This window comes from Silene latifolia, chromosome 7 (assembly GCF_048544455.1).
Source record: "Silene latifolia isolate original U9 population chromosome 7, ASM4854445v1, whole genome shotgun sequence".
In the NCBI taxonomy this organism is placed as follows: domain Eukaryota; kingdom Viridiplantae; phylum Streptophyta; class Magnoliopsida; order Caryophyllales; family Caryophyllaceae; genus Silene; species Silene latifolia.
The window spans coordinates 127,722,139-127,739,206 of record NC_133532.1 but is presented as its reverse complement, the minus strand read 5'-3'; the positions used below and the strand labels follow the sequence as shown (position 1 = coordinate 127,739,206).

Genomic DNA, 17,068 nt, shown 5'->3' with positions numbered 1-17,068 from the left:
TAGTATACATCGTAGGCAGAAGATTGAGTAAGATTTTGTATAATTAGTTAATTACTCTATATACTCGGTTTAAAAGTTAATTCCTCCGTTTCAATCAGTAAGTTCTATTGTTTAATATTATCCTCCGATTTATTGACGGAAATGGATGCAATAAGAAGAAAAGGTAAAGAGAGAAAGAGGAGACTAACTTCATCATAAAATCAAGCCAAGCTTGAGGCTTTCTTCTAAGAGCATTTACCACAGGAGTATACTCATGTGGCTCTATGCCATACTCCGCTAATATATCTGCCACTTCCGCTGCCTCTGCATTTGTATCAATCAACAACAAAGTTACTTTTTCCGTCCCAATCATTTATCTCCAGTTACGAAATGTGCATGAAATATAAAGCCATATTTCAATTATTACATCTATGTTAATGGAACTAATTTCATAAACTCAAGTATTGTCATTATAACATGAACAAATTTTAGTAAGACAAATTCTAAGACTTTTGGGCACTATGCAAAATATGCAATCACACCTTATTTAAATGCAAAGGTTAATTAAAGCATATAGTATTATGTCATCCCAATAAGTGACACTATCACCAAAATACCTTTACATACACTTTATTTTCCTTTTCACACACTTGTATCGGATACTCGAAACATTGTTATAGGCTCAAGACATGCAAATTTCAACAACAATTGATACATTTATTTAATCACTTATGCAAATGTAGGAAGTTAAAGATCTTGTATCAAGTCATCCCAACAAGTGAAACAATCTAAATTACTTGTAACACTTCATTCTCCTTTATACCCTTAAATTAGATATTAGATATTCCACGGGTTTCAGATACTCGAAACATTGTTATAAGTTGCTATAACTAATAAGCAAATACGACCTGACACGTTTATTATAGGCTCAAAACACGCAAATTCCAACCCAATTGGATCCATTCAACACTCAAAACATTAACCAAGTCTATGTAATCATTTATTCTTTTAAAAGTAATCCATTGTATGACTGTATGTACAACTCATGTTTCCATATTATGAGGTATATGGTAATGTACATAATTAAGTCTTGAAAACAAAGCATACAAAATTGACTAAGTTCATTTTGTAATTAACTCCAAATTTGTTGTGTATATCTAACCAAGAAAGTTCACATGTCATCAAGATTGGATTGATACCCTTTGTTGTGGAATTTTATTCAATAGTCCACAGAAAGTGACAACCACAATACTCGCATTTCTAAACAAAGAAAAGATAACAACAAAGATAAAAAAGCTGACATTTACTTTTCAAATTAAATACATTCTTCGTCTCAATCATTTATTTACCTTTATGTGACGTATTTTAATTAAAGGTAAATAAATGAGTTGGACATAATTAAAAAAAAAAAACCTGTTTCAGGAACTGCAACAATTTCATCTTGTTCCCTCTTCAATTCTCTTGCATAATGATCTGCTTCACTCTTTGCTGCTAAATACCTTTTACATAAATCCCAAAATTATAAACAACATTAACATATAAGTACTAAATCATCATGCTGACGAACAAGTAATACAATAAGATAAACTCGGGAAAAATTCATGCAAGCGTATAATTTCTTAATTATGTAAATGAATCCAAAGTTAATTGAAATTTTGAATAAAGTGAAAATTATAAGAATTTATAATATCAATATAAATAAATTAATTAAAACATGTTACACCATCTCATATAAGAATTTATAGAGATCAGAATTACGTGAAACCGTCTCATATAAGAATTTATAATATAATTAGAATAGGACGTACCCGCCAAGGCCCATGGAAATAGCGCCGGCAGCGACTTCAGCGATACCGGCAGTGAGAATAATAGAAGAAGAAGCATTAGCGCCAGACAATCCCGCCGCGAGAGCGAAAGGAACGGTGAGGCCATCGGAAACACCAATGATGATGTCACGGACTACTTCTCCGGCAGTGAAGTGTTTTTCTTTGTGGTGTTTTAAAAGTAATGCGTCCGTCTTTTCTCCGCTTTCCGGGATCGATATCGTCGCCGCCATTGAATTTGATCTCTCTTGTTTCCTTGGTCTTTGTTGAGAGTGAAAGAATTTGGAGATGGTTTGGAGAATGAATGGAGTGGAGTGGAGGGGATTTAAAGAGGGTTTTAAGGAAAATTACTATAGGAGAGATTTGTTTGTATTTGGCTTGTTATTGATGTGGACTTTTGGAGTATCGCTAAAATTTACAGAAAGACCGTCTCTTAAAATATCTTCTAAATACGGAATTTGTAGGTTATGCCTTTTGTACTTAATTTCAGTTTAGTTTAATTCAATTCAGCTTTATTCAGTTCAATTCAGTTTAGCTCTTTTCTTCACAAATTAACTTCTTACTTCAGTTCAGTTCAGTTCAGTTCAAACAGTTGCAATTCAAATGAACAGAGTCGTAGTATTAATTATCGATTGTCATTTTTATAAGTGGTAGGTAATCATGCGCTGCCTTCACTAATTATATAGTGTCATTTTGCTGATTTGATAGTAACTTATCATGTTTGATTGTATTCAATCTAAACATTTTAGATTAATGTATTAAATGGGTAAAGTATCTACTTTTGTTTGATTCCATATCAATGTTACTAATATTTTATATTTTTACGATATCTTTTTTTATTATAATTATGTATTTATCTTTAATCAAAATATAAATAACTAATAAGAGGATAGCGATTTTTTCATGCTCAAATAATCACGACCACTATAAATTACGCTACATAAAATAGTGGACCGGGTACATAGATGCAAAGCCGGTAAGAGTAATCAAAAAGACGAAAACATCAATGGAACTAATTGAGTAATCAACTATTTTTAATGTTTCCTTTTACAGTTTTGTGATAAATATATGCAGTTTTTTTTATAATCACTAATTATTTATTATTAAATTTTCTTAAAAATATCCTTTACAATAATAGAAAAGGTACTCGTGAGTTGTAACCAATAATTGAGACCGAGGGAATATACTCATGTCTTTCGATTTTAACTCGACAGGGATGAAAAGAGTGCAACCTTTAACGGAGTTGGGCCATTATCTTACTCACTACAATGAGTAAGAGAAATAAAAGCCCAAACATATATACAAGGCCCAAAGATCAGAATCTTTAGCTCTTGTTCTTTCAACATCAGTTTTATAGTTTGTGGGCTGCATAAATACAGACCCACAGATTAATCTCAAACAATTGTTTTTTTTTGGTCTAACAAATCATGCGCTTAATCGTATTATAATAAGAAGAAATTAGAACCTGACACCTATTTTCTACAAATCTACAATACATATGTCTTATCCATCACAAACAATTGTGCCATTTTATTAGTAAGACTAGTATAGATCCCGCGCAAATACGCGGCTTTTTAGATAATAATGTAGAAAGATACTAAATATTATATATTCTAGTAAATGTTTAAGCGGTATAATAAGGGAGAATATTTGATAATTTTAACACCAAATAAGATTGATATTTTAACTGAACCTAATTATATACATTAGGGAGTATATTATTATATGATTACATGAATGAGCAACTACGATTATTAATGCAATGACACGTGTATAAGAAAATAAAAAAAAATCAAAATATCTCATTAATGTGTGTTTACAAATTAAAATGTGTAGTACTATCTCCTATTTATGGTATATAATTAGTATGATATAATTATGATATATTGTGAGAGGTGAGGACCAATCATAGAGCATTTCAATTGAGCGGGAAAATTTTAGAGAACTTTTATTCTCTTAGTAGTAGGGGGATAACGGGATTAACACATTTACAAATAGTCAAAACTTAAAACATGCATTTTTTTTCTTTAATTGATATATTAAATTTCTTCCTATTCTTTGAAATCATATCACTCGATAAGTATATTATGTACTCCCTCCGTACCAATTCAAAGGTAACATGGTAAAAATGGGGGAAACCAAAAAAAGAGGGTAAAAGTGGGGGCAAAAGAGGAAAGCAAACTTGTATTATTGGGTTGGTGTGTGGGGCACAAGTTGGTATTTATGTAAATATAAGGAGGAAATAAGGGTACTTTTGTCAATTTACAATCCATTTATATTATGTTACCTTTGGATTGGTACGGACAATTTAGACAAGTGTTACCTTTGAATTGGTAAGGAGGGAGTATGTGAGTAGTATTTTATTCAAATGGTATGGATTCAATGAAGGGAAGGGAGTAACGGTTAAAAACTTAAGTTAAGAAATTTAAACTATCAGGTGAGATTATCTAACAAGAGGTTATTATGAGATTGTCTCATATTACATGATACTCGATAACTTATTATTTGCTGGTTTTGCTTTTAAGAGGTCAATATAAATATAGGTCATGATTGTAAATAAATTGGATTGATCGATCACATCTTCTAGTATTACTAATAGCAAAAAAATTCTAGTCACCACAAAAAAAATTTAGGAGAAATTTTAAGATCCACCCATTATACAACATCACTACTATCTCGCAAAGATTTCATTTTATATTTGTTGTGTAAAACACATAAGAATTTTTCATCAATAGCAAATGACTTACACACAAAAATATTAACTCAGAATTATCGTCTTAAAATAATCTTAAATTTACTCAATTATGTACCTTTTTTGTATTAAGAAACACTAAATAAAGGTTGGGATCATCTATTCCACTTTTATATCTCATCTCACACTACCTTAATCATATGACACATGACACTCCAAATAATAATATGACGCAAAATGGGACAACAATTTGCATGGACATCGAGAGTACAAAACAATTTGTGTTTCTCGTAAGATGCTTTTCTTTCCCGTTGGGAACATGTAACATGTGACTATGGAAGAAAGCAACAACCTTAAATGGCTGAAAAGGGCAACTATACTTGGACTGCATAAAACCAGAGGAGTGTGAGAACACATGCATATGTGCATAACACCAATACAAGTAATCTGCTAAAAGTTGACTGGTATGAATGAGGCTTCCATTTCATAAACAAGTAATTATGGATTCGATTTCTAACTCTTACGAATGAAAAAAGCCAAATTTAAAAGGAATAAATCCATTAAATTGCCTTCAGTACTCCGAATAAGATTGCACCAACGGTCGGTATGGGTCTAGGGGATACTCCTGATCAACAAAAAAAAAACACAAGTAAACTAAACTAATTCGGGGCTTCGCCACTCTTGCGTACCAAAAAAAAGTAAACTAAATTAAAACACCTTCGGGTGACCGAGAAGCCACGAGCTAGGGAGAGAAGTGTTCGAACCTCAAATCTATTTGTCCATTAACTCGGTATATCCCAACATGAATTATTAAACTTAAACATCATTAAAATTTATTATATCAGGATATATAGTGAATGATTTTTCATATAGGCGATCTCTTTTAAGACAAATATTCGTCTTAAGATCGAATCAGGTAAAATAACAATCCATTAGAATAGGCGGAAATAGCGATTAGCCACCTATAAAGTTCAAGGTAAATTAACAACCTACTAAAATAAACGGTAATTGTTAAGCCCCCATTTATGCAAGTGAGCCGAGACAAACATTCAAATGATAATAGAAAAAAATATACAAAATATTTTTCGTTAATTTGTGTTTTATTTTTTCTTTAAAAACAAATGAAAACCGACATGACCTGCAATAACATGTTAAAAGATTGATAAACGACAATAAGTATAGTGATATATATTCTTGAGTGGCAATAACAAAAAAAAAAAAAAAAAAAATTACAATCGCAAATTTAGAAAAAAATCAAGTTTTATAATGCCAGTATAAATGATTTTATCTAACTTGAATTTTTTTTGATCTAATCTCTCTCTAAAAAAACCTCCCAGCTCTCTAAAAAACAAAGAAGAAAACCCTAAAACTTGCTTTTGATCCAGTAAGAGGATTATACATCTGATGTACTACCTCTAATTCTATAGTTTCTGAGCATTATAATAAAGTTTTTGAGTTTTGTTTTAAAGTTTCTGAGTTTCAATATGAAGTTTCTGAGCTTATTCACTTAAACATTAATCTCTAAAAAATTACAATAAAACTCAAAAACATTACATATAAGTTTAGTTAAATTTGAGTTTTGACATAAAAAAATATTAAAATCTAACTTATAAACTTTATTATGCTCAAAAAAATACACAGATGCTCAAAAATAAATAAAGTTTGAGGTAATAAGCTCAAAAAAAAAATACATATATGCTCAAAAAACAAAAAAATTGGGTGTAGTACATCCGATGTATGTTCCTTTTTCTCCTTTTGATCCGCCGCCTCTCCTTACCAAACACTTCCCTTCCTTCTCCCCCTACCCATCCCCGGTGATTGAACACGTTTCCTCTCTGTTGTGGTCCTCTATGGCCTGATCTCGCTCCCTTCTTTTATCGGATCTTATTTCCGTCCTGATCATCCGGTGGGCTAGGCTGGTGTTTTCGTGTGGTCGATCTGAGGTCGTTTCGTTCCGTCGTTCCCTTGTCCTGTCATCGAAAGTGTTACATGCAACCCAGGGATGTTTCTCCTCTCCCTCGCCCCTTTCCCCACCCCTGGTAAGGTCATGTGTCCTTGAAAGGTCGTTGGTCTGGTCGATGAGTATAGCTCATCTTGGTGGCGGTTTTCTGTTTGTGGTGGTGGTTTTGGGACGATCTGGTGTTTCTTCTCCCCCTCGCCCCCACCAGATCGGTCCCACTTTCGATTTTTAATGTCGGTCTGTTGTGTTTTTGGTTGGTAGTTTTGCATGTCTGCCGATGGTCCTGGGGGTCCGGTTGGAATTTGGAGTCTTAGTGTTATGGTGTTTGTTGGGTATGTCGTGTCTTTCGTGGATGGCTTGTCGAGTCCGTCTGCTTCTTGGTTGGAGTGAGGTCATGGTTGGTGGGGTCCGTTCCTGTTTGTTTGAGGCGTGTTGGGTAGGGAGGATTTGGGGTTTCGATGGTGGCGTTGGTTGGGGTTGGTGGCGATGGTCTTCTCGTATTTTGAATGGTTTATCTTTTTATTTTTCTGTCTTGCTTTTATCTTCTAATAATCTCCTTCTTTAGGAGTCTTTGTCGTCTCTTTAGTGGTAAGCCAAGTCGCATTAATGGTGTTGGTGATGTGGTGCTTGTGTCTCAGGGGGTTCGTGTTACACATTGCATGTTGGATTTCTCGGTCCGTTTGTCCTATGATCAATGGGTGCGATCTCTAAGGTGTAGGAGATTTATCTCCGTCGATTGTAGACTTCGTCTTGCTTTTCATCTTACGCTCTTTTCGCAAGAGCGTAAGTACACCTTGTTATTGTCACTCCGTCGTTTGTATGTATCGACGATATTTGGAGGTCTTCCGTGTTAATGAAGATAATATCAACGTTCGTGGCCAAGCTGCCGTCTTTAGCCATTCTACCATCGTTAATCTTGCTTATCTTAATGTTGTAACTTTACTTTTAAATAATAGTTATGTAATGTCTATATATGACTTTGTAGTGCTAGATCTAATTGTCGAGTGTCTCGTACTATCTAGTCGAGTAACTTGCTTTGTATTAGTTACAATAATGTAAGTTATTCACCTTCTGTATAAAAAAAAAAAATTATTACGAATATACACCTTCATATTTATGGGAGGGGACTACGCCCATAATTTGCTTTCAGCCCTTCAGTATTATCCGTATATTTATGGTACATGACTACTTATGGCAAAATATAATATAAATATAAATATAAATATAAATCAATTAAGGAAAAATACTAGTCTAAAACCTACCAAATCTAGGGAAGTGGAAAATTACTACTCCGTCCGTATACGACTACTTGGCGGCAAAGTTCCTCTACTCCTACAACCTACCAAATACCTTATAATATAATATACAAAATATACAATTCCTCTAAAGATATAAAAAGGATCTAGATTTCTTTAAATTAATATATTCCGTATTTATTGACATTATTATACGATAATTTCATATCCAGATTTTCAATCAAATCTCCTCACTCTCTCTCTAAATCAATACGGTAAGTTTCTTATATCTATTTACTATTTATATTTACCTTTATTTATTGATGATCGTATGTTATTTTCATTGAAAACGAATTAGGGCGTTGATTTGCAAAATTCAGGTTTTTAATCATAGTTTTATTTGCATGAATCCTTTGTTTATTTGTTAATCACTTTTAATTATGTTATTGTGTTTTTGATTTTGATTATCCCCACAATTTGCGTGAGCCACGTTGATGTATTATTGTCGTTGTCAGTGGCGGAGCCGGGATTCAAGTTTTTAAGTTTAGGGGGCGGAATGGTAATGATATAAGGTACACTCGAAAAAATTTCGGAAATTTTAATTAAAAATTCCGAAAATTTAATCCCCCTAGCTCCACCACTGGTCGCTGTTGATGATCAAGTCATAGAAACTGTTTATAGTGAAAAAAATTATGTGTATAATGTTTAAAGCATAAATAATGGGTAAAATGCGCAGAATTTGGTTTCCGATAATGATTTTGGTTATGTATTTCGATATTTCAGTGATAATGTCGATTGCTGTTGCGAGGAGAAGCCAATTATACAATTACAGGCGAAAATTAGGAATTTTTGATTGTGAAATAGAGCACAACAGGGGAAATAACCTTGAAGTTCCGTCTAAGAAACGACAGCGTATCTACAGAAAGAATGTAGATGTTTGTTATCGCACAGTAGAGATAGAGGACGATAGTAGTGAAGAAGAATTGGAATTAGATGATGATACAGAAGATGAAGATTACCAGGTTTCAAGGCATGTGATGGTAACAACTGCGAGAGCGAGAGCTAAAGCTAAAGCTGCTGTGATAAAAGAGAGAAGCGAGGGAAGATCTAGGCATTCTGTGTGTATGAACTCGACAAGTTCAAAGTCCATGTCTTCATCAGATTCTGATTCCCGGGATTCTGATTCTTCTTTGACATCTTGCTCTCCTGCCTCAATTCATTCTAATTCAACTGCTAGCTGTGATGGCAATAGTACTGCAATGTCGACAAAAACTGCACCTGTAAGGACTTCCCATAGATAATTATTCATTGATTTTGCAAGTTTTATGTAAGCTGTCTTTTGTGTTTTGATGCTGTCTACCTAGTACCACGCTACTCAAATAATTAGGAAGTTTTTTTTAGTGAATTGGGTATATGTTCGGGAAATAAGGCTTAAAATCATGCAGACCTCCCCTTTTTAGGCCTGTTGATGCTGTCTACCTAGCGCCACGCTACTCAAATAGTTAGGAAGTTTTTTTTTAGTGAATTGGGTATATGTTCGGGAAATAAGGCTTAAAATCGTGCAGACCTCCCTTTTTGGGTCTGGAACAAACGAAAAACCCATATCCTTGAGTGTCGTGAGGGACACAGTAGGGTTTGTAAGCAAAGAGTCGAAGCAGCATAGCCTAAACGTTCATTTATTCCCTTACTGATATTGGGCTAATCCTGTTATTAAGACATTTTTTTTTTCTTGAACAGGAGAAAGGGAAGAAGCATTTCACATGCCATCAATGTAAGAAAAATGATAGACCAGCTGTTGTCAAATGTCTGAAGTGCAATGACAAACTGTACTGTCTGAGATGTATCAGACAATGGTACACTACTATCCCTCGACCTAAATACTTTTGTATTCTCCGTTTAATTATACTGCTATTGTCCCCTATTAGTTTTTGTGTGACTTTCCTCATACTTGACTGGCGCTTTTTTGTTTCGTTTAGGTATCCTGAATGTTCTGAAGTGGATATTGCTAAAGCATGTCCTTTTTGCCAAAGAATATGCAATTGTAGTGTGTGCTTGCACACAAGCGGCGTTATAAAGGTAAGCTGGCTGGTAAAAAAATTCATTACTTCACTTCATATGCCAGAATTTCGTATTTTCTATCATCTGGTATTGAGTATTTGTTTTACTGATCAGACATCAAAGAGAGACATCCCTCAACAAGAAAAGATTGCAGACCTCAAGTATCTAGTGGCCTCATTGTTTCCTTATGTAAGGCAAATTCGCCACGAACAAGCTCACGAAATAAACATTGAGGCAAACATTCAAGGTATACTTCACTTTGTTCTACTGATTTTTCAGCCTGAAAGTCAATTTTCTTTGTTATGTGCCTCACCGTTCGGGTTTTCTGACTTACTGTAGGTATTTCACTGGAAGAAAGTGACATTCCTGAGACCTCTTGCTTTGATGATGAGCGAATTTTCTGGTATGTCTTTCATTTAAGAAAAACAAGAGAAAATAGAAATTGGCTTTTTCATGCTTTTTGTGTCTTTCATTTTGTTTTCTGTACTAAATCGTTTTTCTTTTGTCTTTGTCAGCAATCAGTGTGCAACTTCTATTTTCGACATTCACAGAAGTTGTCAAAGCTGTGGCTATGAACTTTGCTTGGGTTGTTCTCAAGAAATCCGGGAAGGGAATCTCGTAGGAGGCCCTGAAGGCAGTTTACTCACGTACTCATTCAAGGGATATGATTACCTCCATGGTGACGATCCTTTACCTAGTTGCTCTTCCGTTGTAAAATCACATAATGTCCATTCATACACTAAATGGGTAAGTAATAGTGATGGTGTTATTCCATGCCCCTCAAAGGACAGAGGAGGTTGTGGTAATGGGACATTGGACCTTCGGAGAATCCTTCCCAAAGGCTGGTGGAGTAGTTTAGAAATAAAAGCCGCATCACTGTCAAAAGATACAGATATCAGACAAACGACCACCTCACAAGGAAACTCATTCCACAATAACCTGTATAGCCCTTCTTCTAGCGATCTACTTGGACACGAGGCAATGACCCATTTCCGACAGCATTGGGCCAATGGTGAACCTATTATTGTGCGAGATTGTCTAGAACAAGCACCTGGATTGAGTTGGGAACCAATGGTCATGTGGCGAGCACTATGTGAAAATGCGGACTCCCAAATTAAAGCCGTTGATTGCCTAGCCAGTTGCGAGGTAACCATTTCCCTTTCATGCTGCAAAACTGTTTTTTGTTATTTTGTTCCATATTTTCTGTTTGATGCTTTTTACTCTGTATCAGTTAGAACACATGAAGCATGCAATTTGGATGTCAAACTTATGGAGATAGCCCTATTGGTATATACTTAGTTAAGTATAACTCAGAGCCTTAGACATATTAGTCGCTAGGTTCGAGAACTTTGCCCTTATAGAGTACCGAACACAATCCCTCTGTAAACAGCCTTTCACTTTGATCATGTCCAACTTTTTAAGGATCCGACTTCTTTTCAGCTTCTTCTTCCCTTTTCCCGAGTAACATTCCTTTTACACTTTCAAGGTTATGGATCCATCATTTTATCCATCAGTTGCTCATCGTCGTGACACAATGTTTGATGTAGGAACAATAGATTGTGGTTGGAGGAATATTAGATGTTTTTCGGGCAGTTTCAAGAGACTCACCATTCTAGGTTAAGCTCCTATGTTCAAGCTAACCACGTTTTTTCTTCTAACGTTTTGCAGAAGCCAGTTGTAAGTATCACATTCCAGTATCCTTGCCCCATAACCTTGTTGGTCCATGAATCACTTAGGGTAAAGGTAAGAATGAAAGGGTTGAGCGCCATGATTATGGACGAATAATAAGATCTCTCATATGAGACCTCTTATTATAAGTTTACGGATATACCTAGGAGGTTTTGACATAAAACGAGTGTTTTAGGTCGTATGATCATCATCGACATTGAAACCTCACCCTTTTATCGTAAAACTCCATAGTCTTGGCCATAATCTTATGGATATATGTCCACCCCTCAAGGTAAGAGTGAGACGAACATAACGGTGATATTTGGCGGCTAGATTTATGGTACAACAATTGTGGAGGTAATTGTGATCACATTGTGGAGGTAATTGTGATCACATTTTGAGGCGGATGGATTTATGGTACAACATTAAATGTCACATGAACGCGGAGATGCACATGAGAATCATCCAAGAATGTTGCCTAACACGATAGCAAGTCTTGCCTAAGACGGGGTATCCGTCTTAAATCTTAAAACGAGTCAAATACTACCACATGACATTTTCTAAGCATTTTCCCATGCGATTTGGTATGTATTTGACTCGTCTTAAGGTTTAAGACGAATACCTCCGTCTTAAACAAGAATTTGTGCAAGAAGATAAGGAAGTGGCAAACAAATGAGGGCTTAAGCTGGTCAATTTTTGGCAAATGGAGTGACCTCGACCTCAAGGACAAGCGGATTAGCGGATTGGAAGACAAAAATTTGTCGAAAAAGACCAACAAACTTGGACCCGGCCTTAGAACATGCACACATAGATGGGTAAAGATCTACCACTAATAAATAACACGAATCAAGATGATACTTCTTCCGTCCCGATCATTTTTTTACACTTTTGACTAAGACACCTAAAAAAAACTTGAAAAACAATAACTCCCTCCATCCCGACCACTTGTTTACCTTTGGTTTTGGCACAAAGACCAAGAGGAGGAGGAGACCATTTGTGAGTGTTGTTAATGGATAACAAATGGACAATTGTGCAATTGGATGATCAGTTTACTCATAAAAAGCATCCTCGTTATAGAAAGGTAAACAAATGAATAAGACACCCTTATATGGATTAGGTAAACAAATGATAGTGACGGTATTTTGGGTTAGTACTTCCAAAGTACGGGTGTTGTCTGAATTTCGACGTTGTCGGCATACTGCTTAGCGACTTCAACGACAACTTCATCCCAAATAGTGATGCTTGTCAAGGCAGTAGTACCATTGACGAGGAATTGGTTCCAAAGAGGAAGGGAAAATCCTGGTAAAGGCAGTAGTACCATTGACGAGGAATTGGTTCCAAAGAGGAAGGGAAAATCCTGGTAAAGAGTTCTTGCTTGACCCCCTTAATCGACATATAATCTTTGAAGGCTCTGATATGGCTAAGCGGATCTTCGACCCCTTTGAACTTGGACACTTCGGTCAAAGTGAAGTTATGAGTTCATTTGTCCGCAAATACTCTATTTCTTAATTATTTTCAAAATTGTAAGATTTAAAGACATACTGAAAACACTTATTTCAGAGTGATGTAGATGTTATGTTACGACCCTATTCTTTTGGACTTCTAAAAACTGAACTTGAGCTAACTGAAATTTGATCTTTTGGACTTCTAAAAGCTGAACTGAAATTTGACTTTGAACTTTGAGCCGAATTGAACTTATTTATAGGAGTTGAACTAAACAATTTTCTGAGCTGAACTTTTATAAGAGCTGAACTGAACTTAAAAGCTAAACTGAACTTAAAGGGAGTGACTTTAAGTCTAATGAACAGGACCGTACGAGAATGAGGGCCATTTATGTACTACTAGAAAGTATTGTTTAAAACAAGTACAGAGTGAAAAACGAGGACAAAAGGAGTATACTTAAAACAATAAAAATACATAAATAGACAAGTGATAAAAGTAATACTCCCTCCCATCAAGACCAAATGTTACATTGATTTTTTGACACTATTTATGGTTGTAGAGAATCTTTGGTATTATTTGTAATATACAAGAGAAAATATAGTCGTGTGAGATCTTGTTTGATTTATCGTAATGATTGCTATAAAAATATCAACTTTTTATAATTTTTAATAATGTGTAACTAAAGATATACACGTTGCAAAATGCGTCTCGACAAGTGTGATAAAGTCAATGTAACCTTTGGTGTGGATGAGAGGGAGTGTGAAAAAGTTTCTGTCAGTTGGCCTCCATTTAGACTAGAGGTGATCAAATGCAGGCTTGGACCAGACGCTAGCCCAGCTAACGAGAATATTTGGGCTACGGGCATGGGGATGACCGGGTGTGAGTTTTGGACACGTTTATGGCCTTGTTTTGTGAATTTTGGAAAATACATTATCCAAGCCTACTTTCTAGATGGGCCAGGTTTAATGGGTCATCCCATCCATTTTGGACCAACTCCACTCCATTTCCATTTTTCTTCACCAAAAATCACCACGATTGATTTCAACAAAGTTTCACTTAGTTTCTCGTCCCGAGTCGAGCCACATCGTCCTTGTTTTAATACCAGATCCATATCCAATCCAAATCCTTATATTCGGATCCAAAGCTATTCATTTCATTTTCATACGTTCTCGCATATATCCGTGAAATTTGTACAGTTTGATTGAAAAAACAGGTGAGCCATATAAATGTCACTTTGATTGCTTGTATCACATGTAATAAATTTCTACAGTTGCTAAAACAATGTCTGTCACTTCATGCAGGTTGAAGTAAGTACTCGGGAATTCTTCAAAGGATACAAAGACGGTCGAAGTTACCCAAATTTATGGCCGGAGATGCTCAAGTTGAAAGATTGGCCTCCATCCGACACCTTTGAAAATCTTCTGCCAAGACATTGTGACGAGTATATCAGTGCACTGCCGTTTCAGGAGTACACAGACCCGAGGCATGGAATTCTGAACCTCGGTACTATGCTGCCTTCTACCTTCCTCAAACCTGACTTGGGTCCGAAGACATACATTGCCTATGGAGTTAGGCAGGAGCTTGGTCGAGGAGATTCCGTCACGAAGCTTCACTGTGACATGTCTGATGCTGTATGTCGTCTTCTTATCTTTTGCTACTGTGTTATAGTCATTTTTCTGATACAAAAAACCAACCTAAAAAAATCCAAACTTTGGAAACAAATTCTTAGTAAGCATGACTCGGAAATATTGCAAATAACCTAATCCGTAACACCCTTTACCTAAAAGTGATACGAATCAACCCAAATTTATCAGTTGTTAATTTCTCGGTCTTTTTTATTAATTCAGGTAAATATCTTGATGCATACTGGTGATGTTTCCTTGAGCAATGATCAGAACTCAGCAATTGCCACGCTTAAAAGGAAACACAAAGCTCAAGATCGAAGGGAACTGCACTGCCAACATATCAACAATGATGTGGAGTGTAATGATCGCGATCAAGATTCTGGTGCTTCGACAGAGGGTGCTGCGCTCTGGGACATTTTCCGGCGAGAAGATATACCAAAGTTAGAGGCTTATCTTCGAAAACACTCGAAGGAGTTCAGAAACACTTATTGTTGCCCGGTTGAGCAGGTAGCTTTGACTTCGACCCAGGAGACGCAATTCTCTTCAATCTTGAACTTTGTGTTTTCTTTTTTGGTACAACCACATAATTTGATCACTTGCTAACGACAGTACGACACCATCAACAATGCTCTCAAGTTTCTAGCTGCGTTATTTGGACATTCACACGTATCGAGTAGTTCTGAACACGACTGAGTAACATACCTCGCAAATATTTACTTGGTGTTAACATTTCTGCTTTGTTCAATGGCCCAGGTCGTTCATCCCATCCATGATCAATCCTTTTACCTGACTCGAGAGCACAAGCAAAAGCTTAAGAAAGAATTTGGTGTTGAACCATGGAGCTTTGAGCAGAAGCTGGGGGAGGCAGTTTTTATACCAGCTGGCTGTCCGCACCAAGTTCGCAATCTTAAGGTAAAACCATCTTATAAGATCTCATTTATATCGTACAAGTGTACAACAACCAATGATAGCACACTCTGCAATTGCGATCGAATTTATGATTCCACATTATGCACATTGATCATCAATGACTGATCTAACCCATGATCAGTTAGATCAACTGGCAAGGGGTTGTTCTAGCTTAACCAGAGGTCTCGTGTTCGAGCCATGGGAATGCAGTAGTGTTAAAACTCATGAGGGAGCTTTACCGCCTTAGTGGTCCTACCCGGCTCGTATCCGGATTAAACCGGATGGTTTACACCAAAAAATCAATGACTGATCTAATGATTATACATTTTGCATGCAGTCTTGTACGAAGGTGGCCGTGGATTTTGTTTCCCCCGAAAACATCAAAGAATGCCTTCGATTGACAGAGGAGTTCCGAAGACTTCCAAAGTTCCACAAAGCTCGAGAAGACAAACTCGAGGTATGAATCGAAAATAATCCCTCTTTTGCATTTCTAACCTACCTCATTAATACCGTTTTCAAGTAGCAAAGCATAACAACCTTTATATATATTCACCAGATTAAGAAGATGATTATACATGGAATCAGCCAGGCGATCAAACAACTGGACGAGCTAATGTCGAATGAAGAACTTGGATGATTCTTTCTAACCTCATTAATAATGGTTGTAACTCGTATAACAAATAAACATCAATTGTACATAGAAACCTTCACGGTGAATATCAAATTAATGAAGCAATTTTTTCTGTCACAACTCAGTCACAAGTACTCTTTTGACGTTATTTGCTTAGTTTTGTCGACGATTTCTCTTCAACTCTTACTTTTTTACGTCAGAGATTTCCCGATAAGCTTATCATGAGACCGCCACATATAAAGATTAGTGCAATTATACAAGTCCCTTACTAGATGACTTGATAATAAAATGTGGCCTTAACAAAATTATAGTTATAGTTCCAAGGGGCTGGGTAATGCAGTTTTATGCAATTTATTTTGCACAAATTCTCATTTAAGACGGGTATCCATTCGTCTTAATCTTAAGACGGGTTAAATATCACACATAAGACAAAAACAAAATGTACTCAGATTAGCAAAAGGTTTGTCTCATGGTCTCCCAACAATTACATGGCCCACGTATTTTTTTTTTCTCTTTACGCTTAATTTTTCCATTTTTTCTTAAATATTTTATTTTTCTCTATGTTACCTTTGATCTGGGTTAGAGATGCTAAAAAATGTGATGTGAAAAATTAAGCTAGTAGGATTGTTATTTAACATTAGAGATGCTCTAATAAAATTGGGATGGAGGAAAAACAAAATACCAGGATGCATAAATATTGGAATGTGTCCTTGTAACTTTCATTATTCTTAATGACTTGCATAAATGGAGAGAATGATTCCTTCCTCACCTCCCATTCTACCCTCCACAACCACCACTATCCACCAATTTTCTTTTATTTCTTTTTTCAAGCGAGTTCAAAAGTGTTTTTTTGAAAGAGAATAGAGTTTTGAACCTAGTTGTAAGCGAGTATAAGATTTTTGGGGGTTGAATTGAAGTTATAATTCATCGCAAAGTATTAGACTAACACAAAATCTCATTTAAGATGGAAGAATTTGTCTTAAGTTTAAGACGGGTCAAATACTAACCACAAATAACACTATACTTCCAGTGGTACAATAGCATC

At 35.7% G+C, this 17,068-nt stretch overlaps 2 protein-coding genes across 2 annotated transcripts; one reads left to right on the top strand and one right to left on the bottom strand.

The window, feature by feature from the left end:
- Positions 1-33: 33 nt before the first annotated feature.
- On the bottom strand, positions 34-2,173 carry LOC141593098 (vacuolar iron transporter 1-like). Its single transcript, XM_074414050.1, has 3 exons — positions 1,788-2,173; positions 1,393-1,478; positions 34-303 (listed from the first exon to the last, which is right to left on the bottom strand). Exons 1-3 carry the CDS (start codon positions 2,033-2,035, stop codon positions 95-97), a joined length of 543 nt encoding a protein of 180 aa, XP_074270151.1. The 5' UTR covers positions 2,036-2,173; the 3' UTR covers positions 34-94.
- A 5,678-nt stretch (positions 2,174-7,851) lies between these two features.
- LOC141593097 (lysine-specific demethylase JMJ26-like) lies at positions 7,852-16,143 on the top strand. Its single transcript, XM_074414049.1, has 12 exons — positions 7,852-7,964; positions 8,473-8,969; positions 9,427-9,542; positions 9,666-9,765; positions 9,862-9,994; positions 10,087-10,150; positions 10,263-10,893; positions 14,160-14,489; positions 14,706-14,990; positions 15,237-15,395; positions 15,730-15,849; positions 15,949-16,143. The coding sequence occupies exons 2-12, from the start codon at positions 8,478-8,480 to the stop codon at positions 16,027-16,029; spliced, it is 2,511 nt and encodes an 836-aa protein (XP_074270150.1). The 5' UTR covers positions 7,852-7,964; positions 8,473-8,477; the 3' UTR covers positions 16,030-16,143.
- Positions 16,144-17,068: the final 925 nt, after the last annotated feature.

Coding starts and splice junctions, on each gene's coding strand:
- LOC141593097 (XM_074414049.1), top strand. CDS start 8,478: ATGTCGATTGCTGTTGCGAGGAGAAGCCAATTATACAATTACAGGCGA. Junction 9,766..9,861: donor ACACAAGCGGCGTTATAAAG/GTAAGCTGGCTG, acceptor TTTACTGATCAG/ACATCAAAGAGAGACATCCC. Junction 10,151..10,262: donor GATGATGAGCGAATTTTCTG/GTATGTCTTTCA, acceptor TGTCTTTGTCAG/CAATCAGTGTGCAACTTCTA.
- LOC141593098 (XM_074414050.1), bottom strand. CDS start 2,035: ATGGCGGCGACGATATCGATCCCGGAAAGCGGAGAAAAGACGGACGCA. Junction 1,479..1,787: donor ATTTCCATGGGCCTTGGCGG/GTACGTCCTATT, acceptor TTTATGTAAAAG/GTATTTAGCAGCAAAGAGTG. Junction 304..1,392: donor TGTTGCAGTTCCTGAAACAG/GTTTTTTTTTTT, acceptor ATACAAATGCAG/AGGCAGCGGAAGTGGCAGAT.